We start from the raw sequence: 27,100 nt of genomic DNA on the forward strand, positions 1-27,100 counted from the left end.
CTCTCTCCCCTTCTCTCCCCCCTCTCTCTCTCTAGTCCCTCTCTCCCAGGTTACTCTTTAAATGTGATGGACTTCATTTCAGCATAGACATTCACTTATTCCTCACTTTGACGAGTGAATATTCTAACGTTCCAGAGTTAAAAAGTACTTGAAGTTGGCATCTGAATACCCAAAATAGATAAGAGGTTTAATGTTCAGTCCCTCAGATCTTTCACAGCCAAGGTGGCTGTGCCGTTTCTTATTTGGCACAAACCATTGGAATGAGCTGCCTGTAGACATTTGACAAGAGCTTTGATTCTATTAGTTAAAAAAAAAAACGGAAAACCTGGCTCTTCCAACTTAAATACTGAAATAGTTCTCCTGAACCTGTTGCTAGCACCGTGGATCTAATTAGACTTGAGCCTTCCCAGATGTGATTTCATGCAGCTGTATATGTCAACAATGAGCGCTGTGACATCCGTTCCTGTTGTTGCAGGTTTATAATGGCGCTTCGGTTAGGTCTACTTGCAGATTCCTCTACAACCCTGCCTACTTCCCCCTTCTGTGGTGTGTTGATGCATACTTTGATACGGTTCGTCAGCGTAGTTTTTGCCTCTAAGTTCTTAGAAATTGGGAAGAGAATTGACAGGAGTGCTGAGGTGGCACCATGTGTGGCTCCCTACCATATCTGGGGAGGTACTGCAGCCTTGGCACCCCTTGCTGGCGCAGAATAGCTGCTTCTTTTCCAGATCCATTCAGGCACCTGGATTAGACTCGAGAGGTCAGAGATCAGCTGATTGATAAAGTATCCACCGAAAACCAAAGGTAGGTAACCTAATTTTCAGGTTCTTAAGCATCTTGAGTAATTCAAGCCAAGTTAATTAAGGACCTCTTAAAATAATAAGAAATATTGCTGTTACTTTCGATATTATCAGTCAATCACCTACTCAAACTATTTTTCCTTGTAGACATTTGAAGGGCCACAGAGCAGTGACGAACTGTGCACATTCCATTCTGGTGTGCCTATTTTCCATGAAGGGTATGTATGTATTGATAGGATTTCTGGTAATTAATTTGAATGGTGGTAATTAAAAAAAAATAATAATAATAATTACGTGACCATTTGAAATAACAGGACAGAATACTTAGTCAGAGCACTGTGGTATGCATTGTACCCAGTCAGGGAATATATATTGAATATTATATTGTTTATGTGTGGTTGGGACAGAAAACTCCACTGAATGGTAATGGACGGGCAACCCTGCTTTGAGTTCCACAGCTGTACTGATGCCTGGATCGCTAGTGCTAATTTCTGTTGCCATAGGCAAACGCAGACCCTGTTTGTGCGCGCTCCATGACATAGGCCTTTCTCACGAATTGCAATCTTGTTAGACCAGGAGGGGCACCCAAAGCGCTACCCTCGTAGATGTAGAAGGCCTCTGCCTTTACCAGGATTTAAGCAACACAAACGCAGTAGTGGCAACATGCCGTGTAGTGATCCGTAGGGGCGAGCCCGTTCTTTTTACCTGTGTCACTGAAGTGAGGCCTACAGCACACTCATTTGAAGTTCTGCTGTGTGCTTCACTCACCCTTGGCCTACTTCGATTTGGTGCGCTGTGCAGTGCATGTGTGATGTATATGGGCTGGATGTATGTGTGCCTGGTAAAATGCAGGAATCAAGTAGTACTGTGTAGTGCCTCTATGATTTATGCATGTGCTGAGTGTATGTGCACCTGTGAGTAGTACAATACATGAAGGATTAACGCTGTGCAGTACATGTATGCTTTATGCTTTTGATGGGTGTATGTGTGCCTGTGAATGCATGGAGGACTCTGGGAGACCCAGGGCTGCCTAGTGAAACATGAGGAGAAGAGATGTAGGATTTGTGCATTGCTGCATTCCTGAATGATGGGTAGAACACACTGGAGAAGGGAGAGCCAAGCTCCCCCAGATACCCTTCAAAGGATGCGCTTTGATTCAGAGCGAGGTCACAGGGGCCTTGGCATGTCTCAGGAAGGAGATGTGACTGATAAGATAATCATAAAGAGTATGGCTGACCGGTCCATCCATCCACCCTCATCTTGCTTCATCTAAATTTTGCTTATGGCTTAATGCTTCAGTGAGAGGCTTAGCAGCAGGTGCAGTGGCACCGGGGCCCAAGTGTGTGAGGGTGCCCTTGTGTAACCCAGTTGTAGCAGTCTTTTCATAACCAACCGAGGAGTGAAGGGGTCCAACTTGCCTCACTTGCATTTGGGTCAATTGTACCCTTGCAGCACCACTGGTTCTGGATGTAATCCTCACAGGTTGTGCAATCAGCCTTTGGAAGCAGCTGACTTTATTAATGTCTGCAACCGGGGAATAGTCGTCCACTGCATACACACACTATGTGCTATCACCAGTGCAAGGGATTTGTGAAACCGAATAGCTTGAAGACAGGGAGAGGGTGGACCTATTTCTTAAGAGACCATGGATGGCAGAAAGAATATGGAGGGAAGTTTGTGATGCGAATGTCTGGCTTTTTCTGCCCATCCTGAATTGATCATCGGCATGTCTCTCCTGGTCAGAAAGCGGTCTTGTGGAGCAGACACTGTGTACCCAGAAAGGGACAGGAGTTTTAAAGGCAATAAAGTGGCAGCTTTTCTAAAGCTGCACATTGCTACAAGTTACATTTATTCTGACTTGAGATACAAGTCGGGCTTATTGTAATAAGCTCTTTGATACCTTGTAGTGCCTGCTTTGATCGCATCATACAAGGAGTTAGCACAGCTGTGGGATTCAACATGTAACCCTGTACTTGCCAATTGAACTATCAAGTCTTTCCACAGTAAATACTGCAATTTTACGTGTTTTACTGTCAAGACATGCAAAGAACACCTCTTGCCTGTGTTAAATGTTGCACCCTGCCTTAAGGGCTCGGTAGGCTTGCCAGAGGGGTGACTTAAACGCATGTCCTGAGGAAGTGGTGACTTGGCCATTGCTTTTAATGGCAATGTTGTGCTAGCAGTGCACAACTGTTATACCAGTCTGCAGTGGTAGATTGAGGGACCTGTTTTACCCCGGGGGCCTCCAGGGTGGTGCAGTTAGCACAGCAAGACCTGGCACACCTCTCAAACTTACATGCCCTAAGTACCAGGGTATCGACACGCGTTACTTGCTCCCAAGTACCACAATCACATCGCACACATTTAGATCTCTTCAAAACTTGTGAAATAATGTCTTCTTCACATATTGTTCATGTTTACGTCTTTTTAATTTTCGTTATTCTGTTAATTATTTCATCATTAACATTTCACTTTTTTATGTTGATTTCAAAAACTTTTCAATCTGCCCAATGCATTTCAAGCACAAAAATGCCCTTCCTCAGGGGACTTCGTTCTGAAAAAATATAACAATATGTCGGTACATACATAAGTATCTACAGGCTTGTATTCACAAAATAATTCAAAACAATGATTTAAATTCACCTCCACACATTTCATTACGTGCTGTCTGAATAGTACACCTTATAACCCTTACTGTTGTTAGCTGTGTATCCGGGCTACTTCCCAATGTCCTTCATGCTGTGCTAATGTAGCTGTACTTACATGTGAGTATTTAAACTTCACTTGCCGTTCTCCATACTTATGACTTCGTAACTGTAACCAATAAAAAGGTGCCTAGTTACTCAACACGGTCTCATAACGGTAGTTAGAGCCATTCGAATCTCTCCCTGTCACTCCTCTTACCGGGTAGCTTGTAAGCGAACGCCCATAGCGATTTCTCTTTTCCTCCGTCTTAGTGCGATGTTAAGCGTGCGTCGCTCTAGCCTACTTCTACTCTATCACCGCTCGTCCGAGCACGTGATCGATGAGTGGATAACTAAACTCGAAAACGGACTTCACTACAAGTGCTCGTGTGTCAGCCATATTGTGTTAGACTAAAGTACGTCGGGAGAGGTGCCTCCGTAATTGAATATGGGTGAACACCCTCATTATAAAAAATCAGTGCATACATGAATAAATGAATAAATTTAAACCGAAACATGTAAAGTAACCATTTTTACACGTAACTGTCAACTACACCAAATTTATCATGTTCATTAAAACAAATATCTACATGTCATCCAATCACATCAAAATATGCCTAAATGTTATACACTTATAAATTTAAATGAAACAACTGAGTTCCATCCTCTCATTTGATCCTTTCGGGTGCAACGTGCAAAGGAAATTCATCCAAAATGTTTCTCTTTTTAAGAGTTCGGTGTTATTGTCTGTACCAGGTCGAATTACCACCTGTTCTAGTATACAAAATTTTAGTTGTGCCGGATTGTGTTTCGCCTCGTTGAAGTGGACTGCCACAGTTGATTTGGTATTCTTCAATCTTATATTGCTCTTATGTTCAGTTATTCTAGTTTTTATTTTTCTTTGGGTTTTGCCCACATAGGACAATCCACACGGGCATCTTAGCATGTATATGAGGTTACTGCTGTCACATGTTCCTGCTACTTTGAGCTTGACTGGTGTGCCTTTAGTGGGGTGATTAATCACATTCCCTTTGATGATCGCAGAACAATTCCCGCAATTGTAACATGGCAGTGTCCCTTTGTAATTCTCCGTGTTGATCTTCTTTGGATTCTTAATGATCTCTTTCAAATTTTTTGTTCTTTCATATGCAAAAATCGGTGAGTTTGAGAAGATACCTTTAAAGTCTTCCTCCAATGCCAACAATGGCCAATGTTTGATTATTGTTTTTTTGATACTGTAACTGCGTGTAGAAAATTTTGATACAAATACAGATCTTTGTTCCTCTTGCTTGGTTTTGGATGCTAACAAATGCTTTCTCTGCAATTTATCCGCTCTTTCCGCAGCGGCATCCAGAATGGGTTCGGGATATCCTCTGTTTTTGAATTTATTCAATGTTTCTGCTTTGTGTCTGTTGTATAACTCTTCTGTTGAAGCTATTCTCTTTACTCTGACCAGTTGCGAAAACGGAAGGTGTTTTTTCAGGGGTGGTTGGTGGAAACTTCTGTAATGTAACAGATTATTTCTATCCGTACTCTTTGTAAACACGCTTGTTGTTAACTGTCCTTCCTCATTAGTTATTGCTACATCCAGAAATGTGATACTCTTCTTGTTTATGGTGAATGTAAATTGAATTCTTTCATTAATTTCATTCAAACTTGATAACGCTCTTTCCAAATTTTCCATGGTACCTTTCCATAAGATGAAAATATCATCTATATAACGTTTGTACAAAATTAAATTATTCTGCCATGTCTGTTGATTCAGTATGTTATCCAATTCAAAGCGATGCATGAATGTGTTTGCGTACGTCGGCGCTGCACAATTTCCCATACTTGTGCCAGAACATTGCACATAGTATTTGTCTTTCCACGTAAAATAACTGTGGAATAACGTAAAATGAAGAAGTTCCATGATGAATATTTTGAGATGTTCACTCTTTTCCTCATGTACTAAAAAACTTTCTACAGCAGTCAATCCCATGTCATGTGGAATGGATGTATAAAGAGATTTTACATCTACTGTTATCATTATCATCTCCTTAGTGAATTTTGTTTTTTCTTCTTCCAATATATTTAGAAAATGGGTCGTGTCTTTTATATATGTTGACGACTTTTGGACAATGTTCTGCAAATGTTTATCTATGAACCTACCTATTGGTTCATGTATGGAACCTATGGTGGAGACAATTGGCCGTAGTGGTGGTTTTTTAGCATCCTTGTGAATTTTAGGTGTCATGTAGATGTATGGTATTGCAGGGTTGGTATTCAATAGGTACTCTTTGTCTTTTTGATTGATTGTTCCCAATGCAAAAGCGTTATCTATAATTTTTGTCAGAATGTTGAGAAATTCCTTGGTGGGATCTGTATCCATTGTCATATATGTGTCATGATCATTGACATGCATTTCCACTTGATTTTCATAGTATTCTGTATCCATAATGATAAGGGCACCCCCTTTATCCGCTTGTCTGATTGTTATTTCCTGATTGTCTGCTAATTTTTGTAAGATTTGTCTTTCTTTCCCAGTGAGATTTGTTTGTTTTGATTTAGGTTTTTTAAACGTTTCTTCTATTTCTTTCATTACCACCTTTTCGAAGGCGTCTAAAACCTTATGGCTCACTGGAGCCATGAATTTGCTCTTAGGTCTCAATCCCAACATGGTATCCTCTTTTGGTTCTAAAGATTTAGTTTTCTCAATGATGTTAGTGAAGAAATGGCGCAATCTTAATGATCTTAAAAACTTGTACAAACATATTTTTGTCTCCAATAGGTTTGAATGATAAGTTGGTACGTACGATGATCCTTTTTGTAACACTTGTATCTCATCGGTGGTCATGGTGTGTTTAGATATATTAATGACTAAAGTTTCTGACTCCTTGTATTTTTGGCTACCCCTTCTGTTGATGTTTGTTTTTTTCCCCCTCCTGGTTCTGTTTGGGGTCCAGTGGCCACCTCTAAAAAAGGAGATGGAGTAATTGTTGATGGTCCACCCTCTATGTTTGATGTTGTTGGTTGGGATGTTTCTAATGTACTTGTTTGTTTACTTTGTGGAACCGTACGTTGTCTCCTATTTTCAAATGGTACCCTTCTTTGTTGTGTGTTTCTTTGTTGTGCATCATCTGATGATGTCTCATCGGAAGACCTATCATTATTTGGTTTTTGTTGTCTCCTTCTTGCGTAAATGTCAGCCCACGTGTACACTTCTCCTAAACGATAGTCTGTTGTGTCCCTTTTGAATTTCCTAAGCTTACGATCATTAATTTCTTTGGTATATTCTTCTATTTTTGTGTTAATGTCAGTGCGAATTTGATCCCATTCCTCCTTGGTTGTCATTTTAGATAATTCATCTTTTAACACATTTATTTCTTTCGTTAACTCATCTAACAATTTGGCCAATTCTTCCACTATTAGTAAAATTAAATCTAACGAACATTTGTTCAAAATTGCGAACCATCTTTCAGTAAATCTGGCGTTGTTCTTACACAATGTTGATTTCAATGATATCCTAAGACCACGCGGGATCCGTTGCGATTTGTGATATTTAATGAGCGTGCTGGCGTGTAATTTTTGGTTGATGATCCTTTTTGACATATAGAGTAATTGTTTTATGTTTGCTTCTTTTGAACCTGTACCTTGACATATTTCCTCAGAGTCCTCAATCAAAGCATATATTCTGTCAATGTCAGCCCTATCAAAAGCTAACGTTTCAGCGCGTTGTTCAGTGGTTTGTGCTATGTCCTCAAATTGCATATTTGCGGTGCGTGAAAACCACTTGCTCAGTGATAATAGATATGACCACCACAATGGGTATGGCTCCGCACTCGGTTGATCAATACTCTTTTATTTTCTTCAATTTTGCAAATGTAGTTGGTGCTCATGTGACCCTCCCACTGAGCATGGGAGATACAATAGATATCGACACGCGTTACTTGCTCCCAAGTACCACAATCACATCGCACACATTTAGATCTCTTCAAAACTTGTGAAATAATGTCTTCTTCACATATTGTTCATGTTTACGTCTTTTTAATTTTCGTTATTCTGTTAATTATTTCATCATTAACATTTCACTTTTTTATGTTGATTTCAAAAACTTTTCAATCTGCCCAATGCATTTCAAGCACAAAAATGCCCTTCCTCAGGGGACTTCGTTCTGAAAAAATATAACAATATGTCGGTACATACATAAGTATCTACAGGCTTGTATTCACAAAATAATTCAAAACAATGATTTAAATTCACCTCCACACATTTCATTACGTGCTGTCTGAATAGTACACCTTATAACCCTTACTGTTGTTAGCTGTGTATCCGGGCTACTTCCCAATGTCCTTCATGCTGTGCTAATGTAGCTGTACTTACATGTGAGTATTTAAACTTCACTTGCCGTTCTCCATACTTATGACTTCGTAACTGTAACCAATAAAAAGGTGCCTAGTTACTCAACACGGTCTCATAACGGTAGTTAGAGCCATTCGAATCTCTCCCTGTCACTCCTCTTACCGGGTAGCTTGTAAGCGAACGCCCATAGCGATTTCTCTTTTCCTCCGTCTTAGTGCGATGTTAAGCGTGCGTCGCTCTAGCCTACTTCTACTCTATCACCGCTCGTCCGAGCACGTGATCGATGAGTGGATAACTAAACTCGAAAACGGACTTCACTACAAGTGCTCGTGTGTCAGCCATATTGTGTTAGACTAAAGTACGTCGGGAGAGGTGCCTCCGTAATTGAATATGGGTGAACACCCTCATTATAAAAAATCAGTGCATACATGAATAAATGAATAAATTTAAACCGAAACATGTAAAGTAACCATTTTTACACGTAACTGTCAACTACACCAAATTTATCATGTTCATTAAAACAAATATCTACATGTCATCCAATCACATCAAAATATGCCTAAATGTTATACACTTATAAATTTAAATGAAACAACTGAGTTCCATCCTCTCATTTAATCCTTTCGGGTGCAACGTGCAAAGGAAATTCATCCAAAATGTTTCTCTTTTTAAGAGTTCGGTGTTATTGTCTGTACCAGGTCGAATTACCACCTGTTCTAGTATACAAAATTTTAGTTGTGCCGGATTGTGTTTCGCCTCGTTGAAGTGGACTGCCACAGTTGATTTGGTATTCTTCAATCTTATATTGCTCTTATGTTCAGTTATTCTAGTTTTTATTTTTCTTTGGGTTTTGCCCACATAGGACAATCCACACGGGCATCTTAGCATGTATATGAGGTTACTGCTGTCACATGTTCCTGCTACTTTGAGCTTGACTGGTGTGCCTTTAGTGGGGTGATTAATCACATTCCCTTTGATGATCGCAGAACAATTCCCGCAATTGTAACATGGCAGTGTCCCTTTGTAATTCTCCGTGTTGATCTTCTTTGGATTCTTAATGATCTCTTTCAAATTTTTTGTTCTTTCATATGCAAAAATCGGTGAGTTTGAGAAGATACCTTTAAAGTCTTCCTCCAATGCCAACAATGGCCAATGTTTGATTATTGTTTTTTTGATACTGTAACTGCGTGTAGAAAATTTTGATACAAATACAGATCTTTGTTCCTCTTGCTTGGTTTTGGATGCTAACAAATGCTTTCTCTGCAATTTATCCGCTCTTTCCGCAGCGGCATCCAGAATGGGTTCGGGATATCCTCTGTTTTTGAATTTATTCAATGTTTCTGCTTTGTGTCTGTTGTATAACTCTTCTGTTGAAGCTATTCTCTTTACTCTGACCAGTTGCGAAAACGGAAGGTGTTTTTTCAGGGGTGGTTGGTGGAAACTTCTGTAATGTAACAGATTATTTCTATCCGTACTCTTTGTAAACACGCTTGTTGTTAACTGTCCTTCCTCATTAGTTATTGCTACATCCAGAAATGTGATACTCTTCTTGTTTATGGTGAATGTAAATTGAATTCTTTCATTAATTTCATTCAAACTTGATAACGCTCTTTCCAAATTTTCCATGGTACCTTTCCATAAGATGAAAATATCATCTATATAACGTTTGTACAAAATTAAATTATTCTGCCATGTCTGTTGATTCAGTATGTTATCCAATTCAAAGCGATGCATGAATGTGTTTGCGTACGTCGGCGCTGCACAATTTCCCATACTTGTGCCAGAACATTGCACATAGTATTTGTCTTTCCACGTAAAATAACTGTGGAATAACGTAAAATGAAGAAGTTCCATGATGAATATTTTGAGATGTTCACTCTTTTCCTCATGTACTAAAAAACTTTCTACAGCAGTCAATCCCATGTCATGTGGAATGGATGTATAAAGAGATTTTACATCTACTGTTATCATTATCATCTCCTTAGTGAATTTTGTTTTTTCTTCTTCCAATATATTTAGAAAATGGGTCGTGTCTTTTATATATGTTGACGACTTTTGGACAATGTTCTGCAAATGTTTATCTATGAACCTACCTATTGGTTCATGTATGGAACCTATGGTGGAGACAATTGGCCGTAGTGGTGGTTTTTTAGCATCCTTGTGAATTTTAGGTGTCATGTAGATGTATGGTATTGCAGGGTTGGTATTCAATAGGTACTCTTTGTCTTTTTGATTGATTGTTCCCAATGCAAAAGCGTTATCTATAATTTTTGTCAGAATGTTGAGAAATTCCTTGGTGGGATCTGTATCCATTGTCATATATGTGTCATGATCATTGACATGCATTTCCACTTGATTTTCATAGTATTCTGTATCCATAATGATAAGGGCACCCCCTTTATCCGCTTGTCTGATTGTTATTTCCTGATTGTCTGCTAATTTTTGTAAGATTTGTCTTTCTTTCCCAGTGAGATTTGTTTGTTTTGATTTAGGTTTTTTAAACGTTTCTTCTATTTCTTTCATTACCACCTTTTCGAAGGCGTCTAAAACCTTATGGCTCACTGGAGCCATGAATTTGCTCTTAGGTCTCAATCCCAACATGGTATCCTCTTTTGGTTCTAAAGATTTAGTTTTCTCAATGATGTTAGTGAAGAAATGGTGCAATCTTAATGATCTTAAAAACTTGTACAAACATATTTTTGTCTCCAATAGGTTTGAATGATAAGTTGGTACGTACGATGATCCTTTTTGTAACACTTGTATCTCATCGGTGGTCATGGTGTGTTTAGATATATTAATGACTAAAGTTTCTGACTCCTTGTATTTTTGGCTACCCCTTCTGTTGATGTTTGTTTTTTTCCCCCTCCTGGTTCTGTTTGGGGTCCAGTGGCCACCTCTAAAAAAGGAGATGGAGTAATTGTTGATGGTCCACCCTCTATGTTTGATGTTGTTGGTTGGGATGTTTCTAATGTACTTGTTTGTTTACTTTGTGGAACCGTACGTTGTCTCCTATTTTCAAATGGTACCCTTCTTTGTTGTGTGTTTCTTTGTTGTGCATCATCTGATGATGTCTCATCGGAAGACCTATCATTATTTGGTTTTTGTTGTCTCCTTCTTGCGTAAATGTCAGCCCACGTGTACACTTCTCCTAAACGATAGTCTGTTGTGTCCCTTTTGAATTTCCTAAGCTTACGATCATTAATTTCTTTGGTATATTCTTCTATTTTTGTGTTAATGTCAGTGCGAATTTGATCCCATTCCTCCTTGGTTGTCATTTTAGATAATTCATCTTTTAACACATTTATTTCTTTCGTTAACTCATCTAACAATTTGGCCAATTCTTCCACTATTAGTAAAATTAAATCTAACGAACATTTGTTCAAAATTGCGAACCATCTTTCAGTAAATCTGGCGTTGTTCTTACACAATGTTGATTTCAATGATATCCTAAGACCACGCGGGATCCGTTGCGATTTGTGATATTTAATGAGCGTGCTGGCGTGTAATTTTTGGTTGATGATCCTTTTTGACATATAGAGTAATTGTTTTATGTTTGCTTCTTTTGAACCTGTACCTTGACATATTTCCTCAGAGTCCTCAATCAAAGCATATATTCTGTCAATGTCAGCCCTATCAAAAGCTAACGTTTCAGCGCGTTGTTCAGTGGTTTGTGCTATGTCCTCAAATTGCATATTTGCGGTGCGTGAAAACCACTTGCTCAGTGATAATAGATATGACCACCACAATGGGTATGGCTCCGCACTCGGTTGATCAATACTCTTTTATTTTCTTCAATTTTGCAAATGTAGTTGGTGCTCATGTGACCCTCCCACTGAGCATGGGAGATACAATAGATATCGACACGCGTTACTTGCTCCCAAGTACCACAATCACATCGCACACATTTAGATCTCTTCAAAACTTGTGAAATAATGTCTTCTTCACATATTGTTCATGTTTACGTCTTTTTAATTTTCGTTATTCTGTTAATTATTTCATCATTAACATTTCACTTTTTTATGTTGATTTCAAAAACTTTTCAATCTGCCCAATGCATTTCAAGCACAAAAATGCCCTTCCTCAGGGGACTTCGTTCTGAAAAAATATAACAATATGTCGGTACATACATAAGTATCTACAGGCTTGTATTCACAAAATAATTCAAAACAATGATTTAAATTCACCTCCACACATTTCATTACGTGCTGTCTGAATAGTACACCTTATAACCCTTACTGTTGTTAGCTGTGTATCCGGGCTACTTCCCAATGTCCTTCATGCTGTGCTAATGTAGCTGTACTTACATGTGAGTATTTAAACTTCACTTGCCGTTCTCCATACTTATGACTTCGTAACTGTAACCAATAAAAAGGTGCCTAGTTACTCAACACGGTCTCATAACGGTAGTTAGAGCCATTCGAATCTCTCCCTGTCACTCCTCTTACCGGGTAGCTTGTAAGCGAACGCCCATAGCGATTTCTCTTTTCCTCCGTCTTAGTGCGATGTTAAGCGTGCGTCGCTCTAGCCTACTTCTACTCTATCACCGCTCGTCCGAGCACGTGATCGATGAGTGGATAACTAAACACGAAAACGGACTTCACTACAAGTGCTCGTGTGTCAGCCATATTGTGTTAGACTAAAGTACGTCGGGAGAGGTGCCTCCGTAATTGAATATGGGTGAACACCCTCATTATAAAAAATCAGTGCATACATGAATAAATGAATAAATTTAAACCGAAACATGTAAAGTAACCATTTTTACACGTAACTGTCAACTACACCAAATTTATCATGTTCATTAAAACAAATATCTACATGTCATCCAATCACATCAAAATATGCCTAAATGTTATACACTTATAAATTTAAATGAAACAACTGAGTTCCATCCTCTCATTTGATCCTTTCGGGTGCAACGTGCAAAGGAAATTCATCCAAAATGTTTCTCTTTTTAAGAGTTCGGTGTTATTGTCTGTACCAGGTCGAATTACCACCTGTTCTAGTATACAAAATTTTAGTTGTGCCGGATTGTGTTTCGCCTCGTTGAAGTGGACTGCCACAGTTGATTTGGTATTCTTCAATCTTATATTGCTCTTATGTTCAGTTATTCTAGTTTTTATTTTTCTTTGGGTTTTGCCCACATAGGACAATCCACACGGGCATCTTAGCATGTATATGAGGTTACTGCTGTCACATGTTCCTGCTACTTTGAGCTTGACTGGTGTGCCTTTAGTGGGGTGATTAATCACATTCCCTTTGATGATCGCAGAACAATTCCCGCAATTGTAACATGGCAGTGTCCCTTTGTAATTCTCCGTGTTGATCTTCTTTGGATTCTTAATGATCTCTTTCAAATTTTTTGTTCTTTCATATGCAAAAATCGGTGAGTTTGAGAAGATACCTTTAAAGTCTTCCTCCAATGCCAACAATGGCCAATGTTTGATTATTGTTTTTTTGATACTGTAACTGCGTGTAGAAAATTTTGATACAAATACAGATCTTTGTTCCTCTTGCTTGGTTTTGGATGCTAACAAATGCTTTCTCTGCAATTTATCCGCTCTTTCCGCAGCGGCATCCAGAATGGGTTCGGGATATCCTCTGTTTTTGAATTTATTCAATGTTTCTGCTTTGTGTCTGTTGTATAACTCTTCTGTTGAAGCTATTCTCTTTACTCTGACCAGTTGCGAAAACGGAAGGTGTTTTTTCAGGGGTGGTTGGTGGAAACTTCTGTAATGTAACAGATTATTTCTATCCGTACTCTTTGTAAACACGCTTGTTGTTAACTGTCCTTCCTCATTAGTTATTGCTACATCCAGAAATGTGATACTCTTCTTGTTTATGGTGAATGTAAATTGAATTCTTTCATTAATTTCATTCAAACTTGATAACGCTCTTTCCAAATTTTCCATGGTACCTTTCCATAAGATGAAAATATCATCTATATAACGTTTGTACAAAATTAAATTATTCTGCCATGTCTGTTGATTCAGTATGTTATCCAATTCAAAGCGATGCATGAATGTGTTTGCGTACGTCGGCGCTGCACAATTTCCCATACTTGTGCCAGAACATTGCACATAGTATTTGTCTTTCCACGTAAAATAACTGTGGAATAACGTAAAATGAAGAAGTTCCATGATGAATATTTTGAGATGTTCACTCTTTTCCTCATGTACTAAAAAACTTTCTACAGCAGTCAATCCCATGTCATGTGGAATGGATGTATAAAGAGATTTTACATCTACTGTTATCATTATCATCTCCTTAGTGAATTTTGTTTTTTCTTCTTCCAATATATTTAGAAAATGGGTCGTGTCTTTTATATATGTTGACGACTTTTGGACAATGTTCTGCAAATGTTTATCTATGAACCTACCTATTGGTTCATGTATGGAACCTATGGTGGAGACAATTGGCCGTAGTGGTGGTTTTTTAGCATCCTTGTGAATTTTAGGTGTCATGTAGATGTATGGTATTGCAGGGTTGGTATTCAATAGGTACTCTTTGTCTTTTTGATTGATTGTTCCCAATGCAAAAGCGTTATCTATAATTTTTGTCAGAATGTTGAGAAATTCCTTGGTGGGATCTGTATCCATTGTCATATATGTGTCATGATCATTGACATGCATTTCCACTTGATTTTCATAGTATTCTGTATCCATAATGATAAGGGCACCCCCTTTATCCGCTTGTCTGATTGTTATTTCCTGATTGTCTGCTAATTTTTGTAAGATTTGTCTTTCTTTCCCAGTGAGATTTGTTTGTTTTGATTTAGGTTTTTTAAACGTTTCTTCTATTTCTTTCATTACCACCTTTTCGAAGGCGTCTAAAACCTTATGGCTCACTGGAGCCATGAATTTGCTCTTAGGTCTCAATCCCAACATGGTATCCTCTTTTGGTTCTAAAGATTTAGTTTTCTCAATGATGTTAGTGAAGAAATGGCGCAATCTTAATGATCTTAAAAACTTGTACAAACATATTTTTGTCTCCAATAGGTTTGAATGATTAAGTTGGTACGTACGATGATCCTTTTTGTAACACTTGTATCTCATCGGTGGTCATGGTGTGTTTAGATATATTAATGACTAAAGTTTCTGACTCCTTGTATTTTTGGCTACCCCTTCTGTTGATGTTTGTTTTTTTCCCCCTCCTGGTTCTGTTTGGGGTCCAGTGGCCACCTCTAAAAAAGGAGATGGAGTAATTGTTGATGGTCCACCCTCTATGTTTGATGTTGTTGGTTGGGATGTTTCTAATGTACTTGTTTGTTTACTTTGTGGAACCGTACGTTGTCTCCTATTTTCAAATGGTACCCTTCTTTGTTGTGTGTTTCTTTGTTGTGCATCATCTGATGATGTCTCATCGGAAGACCTATCATTATTTGGTTTTTGTTGTCTCCTTCTTGCGTAAATGTCAGCCCACGTGTACACTTCTCCTAAACGATAGTCTGTTGTGTCCCTTTTGAATTTCCTAAGCTTACGATCATTAATTTCTTTGGTATATTCTTCTATTTTTGTGTTAATGTCAGTGCGAATTTGATCCCATTCCTCCTTGGTTGTCATTTTAGATAATTCATCTTTTAACACATTTATTTCTTTCGTTAACTCATCTAACAATTTGGCCAATTCTTCCACTATTAGTAAAATTAAATCTAACGAACATTTGTTCAAAATTGCGAACCATCTTTCAGTAAATCTGGCGTTGTTCTTACACAATGTTGATTTCAATGATATCCTAAGACCACGCGGGATCCGTTGCGATTTGTGATATTTAATGAGCGTGCTGGCGTGTAATTTTTGGTTGATGATCCTTTTTGACATATAGAGTAATTGTTTTATGTTTGCTTCTTTTGAACCTGTACCTTGACATATTTCCTCAGAGTCCTCAATCAAAGCATATATTCTGTCAATGTCAGCCCTATCAAAAGCTAACGTTTCAGCGCGTTGTTCAGTGGTTTGTGCTATGTCCTCAAATTGCATATTTGCGGTGCGTGAAAACCACTTGCTCAGTGATAATAGATATGACCACCACAATGGGTATGGCTCCGCACTCGGTAATTATTTTCTTCAATTTTGCAAATGTAGTTGGTGCTCATGTGACCCTCCCACTGAGCATGGGAGATACAATAGATATCGACACGCGTTACTTGCTCCCAAGTACCACAATCACATCGCACACATTTAGATCTCTTCAAAACTTGTGAAATAATGTCTTCTTCACATATTGTTCATGTTTACGTCTTTTTAATTTTCGTTATTCTGTTAATTATTTCATCATTAACATTTCACTTTTTTATGTTGATTTCAAAAACTTTTCAATCTGCCCAATGCATTTCAAGCACAAAAATGCCCTTCCTCAGGGGACTTCGTTCTGAAAAAATATAACAATATGTCGGTACATACATAAGTATCTACAGGCTTGTATTCACAAAATAATTCAAAACAATGATTTAAATTCACCTCCACACATTTCATTACGTGCTGTCTGAATAGTACACCTTATAACCCTTACTGTTGTTAGCTGTGTATCCGGGCTACTTCCCAATGTCCTTCATGCTGTGCTAATGTAGCTGTACTTACATGTGAGTATTTAAACTTCACTTGCCGTTCTCCATACTTATGACTTCGTAACTGTAACCAATAAAAAGGTGCCTAGTTACTCAACACGGTCTCATAACGGTAGTTAGAGCCATTCGAATCTCTCCCTGTCACTCCTCTTACCGGGTAGCTTGTAAGCGAACGCCCATAGCGATTTCTCTTTTCCTCCGTCTTAGTGCGATGTTAAGCGTGCGTCGCTCTAGCCTACTTCTACTCTATCACCGCTCGTCCGAGCACGTGATCGATGAGTGGATAACTAAACTCGAAAACGGACTTCACTACAAGTGCTCGTGTGTCAGCCATATTGTGTTAGACTAAAGTACGTCGGGAGAGGTGCCTCCGTAATTGAATATGGGTGAACACCCTCATTATAAAAAATCAGTGCATACATGAATAAATGAATAAATTTAAACCGAAACATGTAAAGTAACCATTTTTACACGTAACTGTCAACTACACCAAATTTATCATGTTCATTAAAACAAATATCTACATGTCATCCAATCACATCAAAATATGCCTAAATGTTATACACTTATAAATTTAAATGAAACAACTGAGTTCCATCCTCTCATTTAATCCTTTCGGGTGCAACGTGCAAAGGAAATTCATCCAAAATGTTTCTCTTTTTAAGAGTTCGGTGTTATTGTCTGTACCAGGTCGAATTACCACCTGTTCTAGTATACAAAATTTTAGTTGTGCCGGATTGTGTTTCGCCTCGTTGAAGTGGACTGCCACAGTTGATTTGGTATTCTTCAATCTTATATTGCTCTTATGTTCAGTTATTCTAGTTTTTATTTTTCTTTGGGTTTTGCCCACATAGGACAATCCACACGGGCATCTTAGCATGTATATGAGGTTACTGCTGTCACATGTTCCTGCTACTTTGAGCTTGACTGGTGTGCCTTTAGTGGGGTGATTAATCACATTCCCTTTGATGATCGCAGAACAATTCCCGCAATTGTAACATGGCAGTGTCCCTTTGTAATTCTCCGTGTTGATCTTCTTTGGATTCTTAATGATCTCTTTCAAATTTTTTGTTCTTTCATATGCAAAAATCGGTGAGTTTGAGAAGATACCTTTAAAGTCTTCCTCCAATGCCAACAATGGCCAATGTTTGATTATTGTTTTTTTGATACTGTAACTGCGTGTAGAAAATTTTGATACAAATACAGATCTTTGTTCCTCTTGCTTGGTTTTGGATGCTAACAAATGCTTTCTCTGCAATTTATCCGCTCTTTCCGCAGCGGCATCCAGAATGGGTTCGGGATATCCTCTGTTTTTGAATTTATTCAATGTTTCTGCTTTGTGTCTGTTGTATAACTCTGGAAAATTTGGAAAGAGCGTTATCAAGTTTGAATGAAATTAATGAAAGAATTCAATTTACATTCACCATAAACAAGAAGAGTATCACATTTCTGGATGTAGCAATAACTAATGAGGAAGGACAGTTAACAACAAGCGTGTTTACAAAGAGTACGGATAGAAATAATCTGTTACATTACAGAAGTTTCCACCAACCACCCCTGAAAAAACACCTTCCGTTTTCGCAACTGGTCAGAGTAAAGAGAATAGCTTCAACAGAAGAGTTATACAACAGACACAAAGCAGAAACATTGAATAAATTCAAAAACAGAGGATATCCCGAACCCATTCTGGATGCCGCTGCGGAAAGAGCGGATAAATTGCAGAGAAAGCATTTGTTAGCATCCAAAACCAAGCAAGAGGAACAAAGATCTGTATTTGTATCAAAATTTTCTACACGCAGTTACAGTATCAAAAAAACAATAATCAAACATTGGCCATTGTTGGCATTGGAGGAAGACTTTAAAGGTATCTTCTCAAACTCACCGATTTTTGCATATGAAAGAACAAAAAATTTGAAAGAGATCATTAAGAATCCAAAGAAGATCAACACGGAGAATTACAAAGGGACACTGCCATGTTACAATTGCGGGAATTGTTCTGCGATCATCAAAGGGAATGTGATTAATCACCCCACTAAAGGCACACCAGTCAAGCTCAAAGTAGCAGGAACATGTGACAGCAGTAACCTCATATACATGCTAAGATGCCCGTGTGGATTGTCCTATGTGGGCAAAACCCAAAGAAAAATAAAAACTAGAATAACTGAACATAAGAGCAATATAAGATTGAAGAATACCAAATCAACTGTGGCAGTCCACTTCAACGAGGCGAAACACAATCCGGCACAACTAAAATTTTGTATACTAGAACAGGTGGTAATTCGACCTGGTACAGACAATAACACCGAACTCTTAAAAAGAGAAACATTTTGGATGAATTTCCTTTGCACGTTGCACCCGAAAGGATTAAATGAGAGGATGGAACTCAGTTGTTTCATTTAAATTTATAAGTGTATAACATTTAGGCATATTTTGATGTGATTGGATGACATGTAGATATTTGTTTTAATGAACATGATAAATTTGGTGTAGTTGACAGTTACGTGTAAAAATGGTTACTTTACATGTTTCGGTTTAAATTTATTCATTTATTCATGTATGCACTGATTTTTTATAATGAGGGTGTTCACCCATATTCAATTACGGAGGCACCTCTCCCGACGTACTTTAGTCTAACACAATATGGCTGACACACGAGCACTTGTAGTGAAGTCCGTTTTCGAGTTTAGTTATCCACTCATCGATCACGTGCTCGGACGAGCGGTGATAGAGTAGAAGTAGGCTAGAGCGACGCACGCTTAACATCGCACTAAGACGGAGGAAAAGAGAAATCGCTATGGGCGTTCGCTTACAAGCTACCCGGTAAGAGGAGTGACAGGGAGAGATTCGAATGGCTCTAACTACCGTTATGAGACCGTGTTGAGTAACTAGGCACCTTTTTATTGGTTACAGTTACGAAGTCATAAGTATGGAGAACGGCAAGTGAAGTTTAAATACTCACATGTAAGTACAGCTACATTAGCACAGCATGAAGGACATTGGGAAGTAGCCCGGATACACAGCTAACAACAGTAAGGGTTATAAGGTGTACTATTCAGACAGCACGTAATGAAATGTGTGGAGGTGAATTTAAATCATTGTTTTGAATTATTTTGTGAATACAAGCCTGTAGATACTTATGTATGTACCGACATATTGTTATATTTTTTCAGAACGAAGTCCCCTGAGGAAGGGCATTTTTGTGCTTGAAATGCATTGGGCAGATTGAAAAGTTTTTGAAATCAACATAAAAAAGTGAAATGTTAATGATGAAATAATTAACAGAATAACGAAAATTAAAAAGACGTAAACATGAACAATATGTGAAGAAGACATTATTTCACAAGTTTTGAAGAGATCTAAATGTGTGCGATGTGATTGTGGTACTTGGGAGCAAGTAACGCGTGTCGATATCTATTGTATCTCCCATGCTCAGTGGGAGGGTCACATGAGCACCAACTACATTTGCAAAATTGAAGAAAATAAAAGAGTATTGATCAACCGAGTGCGGAGCCATACCCATTGTGGTGGTCATATCTAAGTACCAGGGTACCATTTTCTTGGGACTTTGAGGTAAGTTAGCCATTTTCAGTGAGGTACAGCCGATTCGACATACACTTTCAGGGTACTGACACCGAAGTCAGGTTAGCAGGCCTTTGTGCACTCAGAATAAAAATAAACACAGCAGGACCAGTCGAAAAACTAGGGGGTGGCCACACAAAAAGAGGCCTTTCCTATCAGTGATATTGGAACTTTTTTCCATTCCTCAGATCATTCCAAAGAGCAAGATATTCTCTCTGCCGGTTGTAATGTTTGAACTCAATATTGGCTAAATTCTTTGGACTGGAAATACGCCAACCTTTCATTTTTGTTTCCTCTCTAAGGTCTTGCAGGTCATAGTTAGTTCATGTAATTTTGGAACAAACTGTATCAACTACCAAAACTTAAAACTTGCCTATTGCTTGATAAAACTACAATCTTTACCAATACCAATTCAGGCATTGATCAGATTTCCATGTCGCGCAGGTTAGAGAATACGTTTTAAATGTTGAACATCTGTGTTTCAAATGAAAGATGAGATGGTGAACCTTGGGGAGCACCACAAACATTTTCTTTTCTGTCAGTTGTGCTGCCCAAAGACCTGTCCTCCACCAAGTCTAAGTAGTGGCCTGGAAATCATGTCTTTACATTGGTGATCATCCAAAGATCAGTACCCGATACACAGACATAGTAGGGCTCTAGTGCAAAATATAATATCATTTTGGATAGTCCCTGCTGTGGACTGGCTGCAATTGTTAGTTACACCATCGCTGTGCAGTTGTCTTTTAGAGAAATGGAGTTTACCATAATTGCAGGTAAGCATAAACCTCTTTTACGTTGAATAAAGAGACCCAGCTTTAAAAGTGAGTTTCTCTGTCAGACTAATATCTTGATTTATGTCTAAGCCACAGACTGTACCACTATTAAGAGTTAACTACTAATATTAGCTAAGAAATTATAGTTTTGATCAACTAACATCCTCTCCTAAATCACCTGTCTTGTCTATAACAGTTAATAAATCCAATTATGTTTCCAGGACTTTGGTATTAAATAAAGTCTGCTTCATTTATTTGACAAAATAATCACTTATATTTTTTAGGATGAAATTTTGGAGCTGTTGCAAAAGAAAAACATCTGATTTTAACACATTTTTATCCCAAGAAGGATGCACCTCAGGACAGCACATGTGGGTTAAAAAAGATGCTGTAAGTATACATCACGGTGCTGTTTGTAAAATGTTATTTTAAGGTTATGTAACAGTAAAACATGAATTTAGTGCTAGTGCATCCCATTACCTTACCTCTATTCCTTTGCAATGTCCAGTTATGATATTGAGAGTTCAGGGCTCCATTATACAGAAGTCAGCACTTCAAACCTCTTCTCCACAGAATCGATTGTATGAATTTTCTAATTCTGTTTTTGACTTTCTCTGGTAGTGAGGGCCGGTGGGGACAGGGGGTGTGTATGTCCAGGTCTGCTTTTTAGGTTCCAATACTTTTCTTTTACCCCAGTTATGGGTGCCAGGAACTGTAAATAAAGTGGTTTTCACTTCTCTAAGGTTTAGTTCTCTTCCCCCCCCCACTTCTGCTACCTTAAACAACTCCGTTAAAGCACCACATCAAGCATTTTGTGGTGTAATGCTCTTTTTGCATGGCCTTAAACAATTGTTGAAAGATAAATGTGGCTGTTGTGCAGTGTCCACAGGAGTTATGAGATTTCTAGAATCCGACAAGTGGGATCCTCTTTGTTTAGGTGCTAAGTGCTAGTATAAGTTCACCGGGACATCGCCTTAGACCCAGAGTTCCTACCCTGAATGTGCCCATGGAGGACTTGGTCTTACGTTGATATATCCTTAAAATGGGTCTTGCATTACTTGCACTAGAGCATGGTCGAGAACACTGCCTTTGCTGTCAACGACTAGAGAGGTCACCATACATGGAACCTTAAAGTGTGCTTACCATTTTACAGTACGTTTAGTAAAGCAAGATTCAAACACGTTCACATCACCCTGGTACCATCGCAACTTGTTAGTCCAGTACCATTGTATTAAGGCTGATACAAGGCCTTTGCCCTTCACACCAAATGACTGTGGGCACAGCAGCTTGAAGAATCCTCACTGATCTCCTGAGGGTTCACTCGTTCTCAGAACCTTACAGAAGAGGGGTATTCAGGGATATTCAGCCTTCCATGCCTATAGTAGTGGTTTAACAGACATGGAACCACTTTGCGCTCCTTAGGCTCCAGAATGTTGGTCGCACACCTACCCACATGGGATTTCCATAAGCCCAAGATGAGTTCCAGGTATCATCTGCTCAACAAATTTGAGTTTTAAAGAAATACTTCGCAATGAAGGACTTTTTCCTCAAGCGACTCGCGGTCAAGCTTTTTAAGAACCACATCTAGTGGTCCGACCCGAAAGTCACACCTATCTAGGGCCTGTGCTCCTGCTTCCAGGCCGTACTTCAACTCTCAAAATAATTCAGATACGTTTACAGTATTTCCTGTGGGGCATTTGGTCTTGGAGGCAGTAATCTACCCCATCTACTCGTGGCTTGGATACGTCTTGGTTAGTAATGAGACTGACTTGTCTGTTGACAATAGAAGAGCAAACCTACATGCAATGTTGTTTCCAAACAATCATGAGTGGCCCCAAAGGTTCTCTTGGTCAAAAGGCAACTTAATCTTTGCCATTCAAGAAGAGAGTTTGCCTCTGAGTCATCCCACCTGCAAGAGAATTTAGAAAAGATCTATTGAATATTGCCAACCTAGCAAAGGAAGTTAGGGAAGAGCATTACCTATCGCAATTCTGAACACTGTGCAAGATTTCACTTGTATGGGCACCTTTGTTTTGTTTTGGATCTTTGATAACTGCTCTTGTCTATGTTGGACCTGTTTGAAGTTTCTTGCTGAAGCACAAATAATATTTTCAATGTAACAAAACCTAGGCTCTTGGCTCTCAAATGCTTTGTTCCAAAAGGACTTAATGTGCTTTTTTGACTAAAAGTCCTTTTTCTCATCTTTCCAGTAATGGAGATGTTTGTGAATGTAACTCTGCAATAAGCATCGCTGTTCGCCTGACTTTTTCAAGTTCTTTATTGCTAAGCAGGCCTCTTAGAAGCAGTTCAGGCAAACTCAGTTTTATATTCAACTGACTGCTTTTAAAAGCCACTGGTATGTCTATAGACACTCATCTTTCATTACAGTTACCACAAGCTGATAGATGGCATGCATGAATTAATCTCATCCACTGGCAGTCGCTCGGGCTGCTTTGCAACCTTTCATTTGTCATTATAAGCCAGTATGTCCCCATTGTATCATCTGATGCAATTCTCACCTAATTATCCGATTTCTCTGTTCTTTTCTCTTTTTCCTTCTGTTAGTCTTCTTTTGCTCCACTGTTTTAGAGCCCATTCTCTATTGTGTCCAGTATTCTCTCAAAAAATGTGTTACTCGTAAGCAAAAGTATATGTTCGAGGCATGTGGGCTGCTAAATTCATATCTTAGCATTAGATCGCCGCCTAGTGTTGGGTCCGGATGATCGCACATTGTTGTCCTGGAAGAGTCTTCGAAGTATCCTGAGATAGGTGGCTCCTCCCCTGGACTACAATGCGCATGGGCATCGGCTCCATCCTCAGATTGTTTTTTTCCGCCATTGGGTTCGGATGCGGTCTCGACTTCTCTCTGTCGAAACCGAGTAAAACTTACTTTTTAAGACCAAAAGGTCTTATATTTTATAGCGTCGGTATTGTTTGCGCACGGTCTCGAGTTCTTCCAACTCTTGGAGTCGGATTCAGCGGAGTTTTTCACTCTTCGGACGTCGAGGCCTTCTCATCGCGACACGACCGCTACTTTCAAGCATGGAGCGGAGTCCGTTTAAGTACTGTCCGCTCTGTGGGTCTAAGTACCCACATATAGACCTGCACCCGGTCTGTAACAAATGCCTTTCACCGGACCATGACGACGGCAAGTGCAAGGCTTGCGCTCAGTTCCGGTCAAAGAAAACTCTTAAGCTCCGGCGCGCGGTGCGCCTGGAGGCCAGACAAGCGGCCCCGGATCCAGAAAACATCTTCGGCGACCAAGAAGAAGATGAACAGGGTCATCATCTCCAGATATCCCCACCCGAAACGGAGGTCGAGGCGGATCCGGCGGACGACGACGGAGTCGCGGGTCAAGGCCTTGAATACGTCGACGAGGTAGGGGACGTCGAAGAAATTTATGGGGCCGCGGAAGATAGCTCAGGGGACGAGCTATGCCCCGAAGGTTTCGAAGATCACGATCGGGTCACGGGATCGCCAGTCGGCCTTACCCAAGACCCCGTGCCACAAGCCACGGCCCCGCCATCAGGCCCGGCCACGGACATACTTGCTGAGCAGGCCACATCGAAACCGAAACCGAAACCTACAGTGTCGACTACACCTAAAATGGCCGACCCGAAAACGAAAACGAAACTTATGGACTCGAGCGTCCCTAAAATGGCGGCCGGCACACAGAAAACTACTGCACCCGCCGCCGCATCGGCTCCGTCGACCTCCGGTCCGCAGAAGTCGAAGAAGCCGGTCGATTCCAAAGGGTCAAAATCGGCGCAAGAGGAGGGATCCTCTACAAAAGGTGGTCGGCACGGATCGACCGCGGCGACACCGTCTAAGCACGCCAAGGTCAGCGGCACGGCTCCGGTTACGCCTGGGACTCCGTTGGTCGGTCGCGTAGTGGACGCGGAACCGACGAAGGCGCACGGATCGACAGCTGGCACATCTGCGCATCGATCCAAGGACTCTGGGTCGGCGACAACTGCATCGGCGTCCAAACCTAAGAAAGGCCACCATGACGTCGGATCCGAGGGGAAGGTCAAGACACCCTCGTCAGCGCCAAAAGACACTGTGAGTGAAGCGTCCCCCATCGCCGCTTCGCTACAGAGAATCAGGGACAAGGCCGCTGCTATGTCGGCTCCGTTGCCGTCGCCTCAAACGCCGACGGACGCTCCGGCAAAGCCTAAGAGTAAGCTTCTCTTCCTTCTGCCGCCGAAAGAGGCTCCAAAGGCTTTTTCCACGAAATCGACGCCAAATAAGTCGGATTCTTCTACGGCAGGTGCACCTTCAGGTCGAGAACTCGAATCAGAGGACGATTCGGAGCGCTTCATCGACGCCAACACAGGCAAATTAACCCTATACAAGAGGAGGATCACTTCGGAGCCTCTGGACTCCTATGTCATCCCACTAAAGAAGAAAAGGGTGCCTCTGGACGCTTCTAACCTGATAGAGCCTATCCAGCCTCCTCCTAGAAGAAGCCCTACTCCCTCACCAGACCAATCTGAGGGTGAGGGATATGATGAACAGGACCAATACACCTTCCCCATCAATGAACCAGATGCACATCCAGATGCATGATGACATTGGTGACCAAGGCACCCAGAGTGTGGGGCAAGATCCACAACCATTCAGTGCACGTGCATCCCCAACAGAGGATTCTGCAGGTTTTCATGCACTAATTGAGAGGGCAGCTGCTAATCATGATGTGGACATGCATGCTGACCCGGTTGAAGAAGACTTTCTCTTTGACACGTTTTCAGTCTCTGAGAGGACTGTAAAGACACTGCCTATGCTCAAGGGAGTCCTCAAACATGCTGCGGACATCTTTAAGGAACCCACTAGGGCGAGAGTGGTCAATCCACGTATTGAAAAAAAGTACAGACCAGCACCTGCAGACCCTGCATACATTCGGGGACAGTTGCCGCTAGACTCCCTGGTGGTCGCCAATGCCCGCAAACGGGCCAACTCCCAAACAACGGGTGAAGCTCCTCCCCCGGATAAGGAGTCCAAAGTGCTAGAGGCAGGGGGCAAAAGAGTAGCTGCACAGGCTGCCAACTTTTGGCGTATTTCTAATACACAAGCACTCTTAGCACGTTACGATAGGGCGCATTATGACACCCTAGAACAGATTGTACAACACCTGCCTCCAAAGTTTCAAGAGGGCACAAAACTGCTTATAGAGGAAAGAAAATTGATCTCCAACGCAGCCATCAAGTGTGCACTTGACGCCGCAGACACAGCAGCTAGGGCGATCAACACTAGCGTCATGCTAAGACGACAGGCTTGGCTCCGCATATCTGGGTTTAAACCTGATATTCAGACAACCATCCTTAATCAGCCAGTCAATCCTGATCGACTGTTTGGTCCAGATGTTGACACCACCCTCGAAAAGATAAAAAAGGACACAGAAACTGCTAAGTCCATGGGGGCCCTACAGTCACAACAGTTTCGTGGCAACAATTTTCGTCGCTCAGGTGCACGTGGAGTCACCAGAGGACAAATGGGTCAACAATCTCAATTCTCAAAAGGTGGAGCACAATCCTCGTTCACAAAACAGAACAAGGGAGGTTACAGAAATAACAGCAACAGAGGTCGCGGCAGAGGAAACAACAGCTCCCGCTCCTCTACCCCAAGCAAACAGTGACTCTCTGTCACTGCCCCCCGACCACTTAACACCTGTCGGGGGGAGACTGCAGCAGTTCCTGCCCGTCTGGAGAAACATCACCACAGACAGGTGGGTGCGTCAAATAGTCCAGTATGGTTATTGCCTAGAGTTGAAATCCACTCCACCCAACATCCCGCCAAGGCAAAGGCCTATGTCCGCAGAGCACTTGCACTTATTGCAGCAGGAGGTAGTGGTGATGCTGCAAAAAGGCGCAATCGAGCTCGTGCCAGTAAAGGAGGAAGGCACAGGGGTGTATTCCCTGTACTTCCTTATCCCAAAGAAGGACGGATCTCTCAGACCCATTCTGGATCTGCGTCCCCTAAACCTGTATATACTGTCAGAACATTTCCATATGCTCACACTGCAACAGATTCTTCCCTTATTAAACCAGGGGGACTTCTTAGCAACCTTAGACCTCAAGGATGCTTATTTCCACATACCACTACACCCGTCCCACAGAAAATACCTCAGGTTCACTATCCAAGGCAAACATTATCAGTTCAAAGTCCTACCCTTCGGAGTCACCACAGCCCCAAGGGTGTTTACAAAGTGTCTGGCGACAGTAGCGGCGCACCTCAGGAGGCAGGGCATCCATGTCTACCCCTACCTGGACGACTGGCTCGTTCAAGCCAAGTCAGAACAACAGTGTGCCGCGGACATGTCGACTACCATTCACCTCCTTCACGATCTAGGTTTCTCGTTGA

At 40.6% G+C, this 27,100-nt stretch overlaps 1 protein-coding gene across 1 annotated transcript in view; it reads left to right on the plus strand.

Moving 5' to 3' along the window:
* CHORDC1 (cysteine and histidine rich domain containing 1) overlaps positions 1–27,100 on the plus strand; it is a 125,037-nt gene that overhangs the window by 51,820 nt on the left and 46,117 nt on the right. Inside the window, exons 7-8 of the mRNA XM_078658414.1 lie at positions 948–1,018; positions 21,025–21,130. Coding sequence (XP_078514540.1) covers positions 948–1,018; positions 21,025–21,130 — 177 coding nt within the window. The remainder of the gene's footprint in view (positions 1–947; positions 1,019–21,024; positions 21,131–27,100) is intronic.

The sequence above is a fragment of the Lissotriton helveticus genome, chromosome 8 (assembly GCF_964261635.1).
Source record: "Lissotriton helveticus chromosome 8, aLisHel1.1, whole genome shotgun sequence".
Lineage (NCBI taxonomy): Eukaryota > Metazoa > Chordata > Amphibia > Caudata > Salamandridae > Lissotriton > Lissotriton helveticus.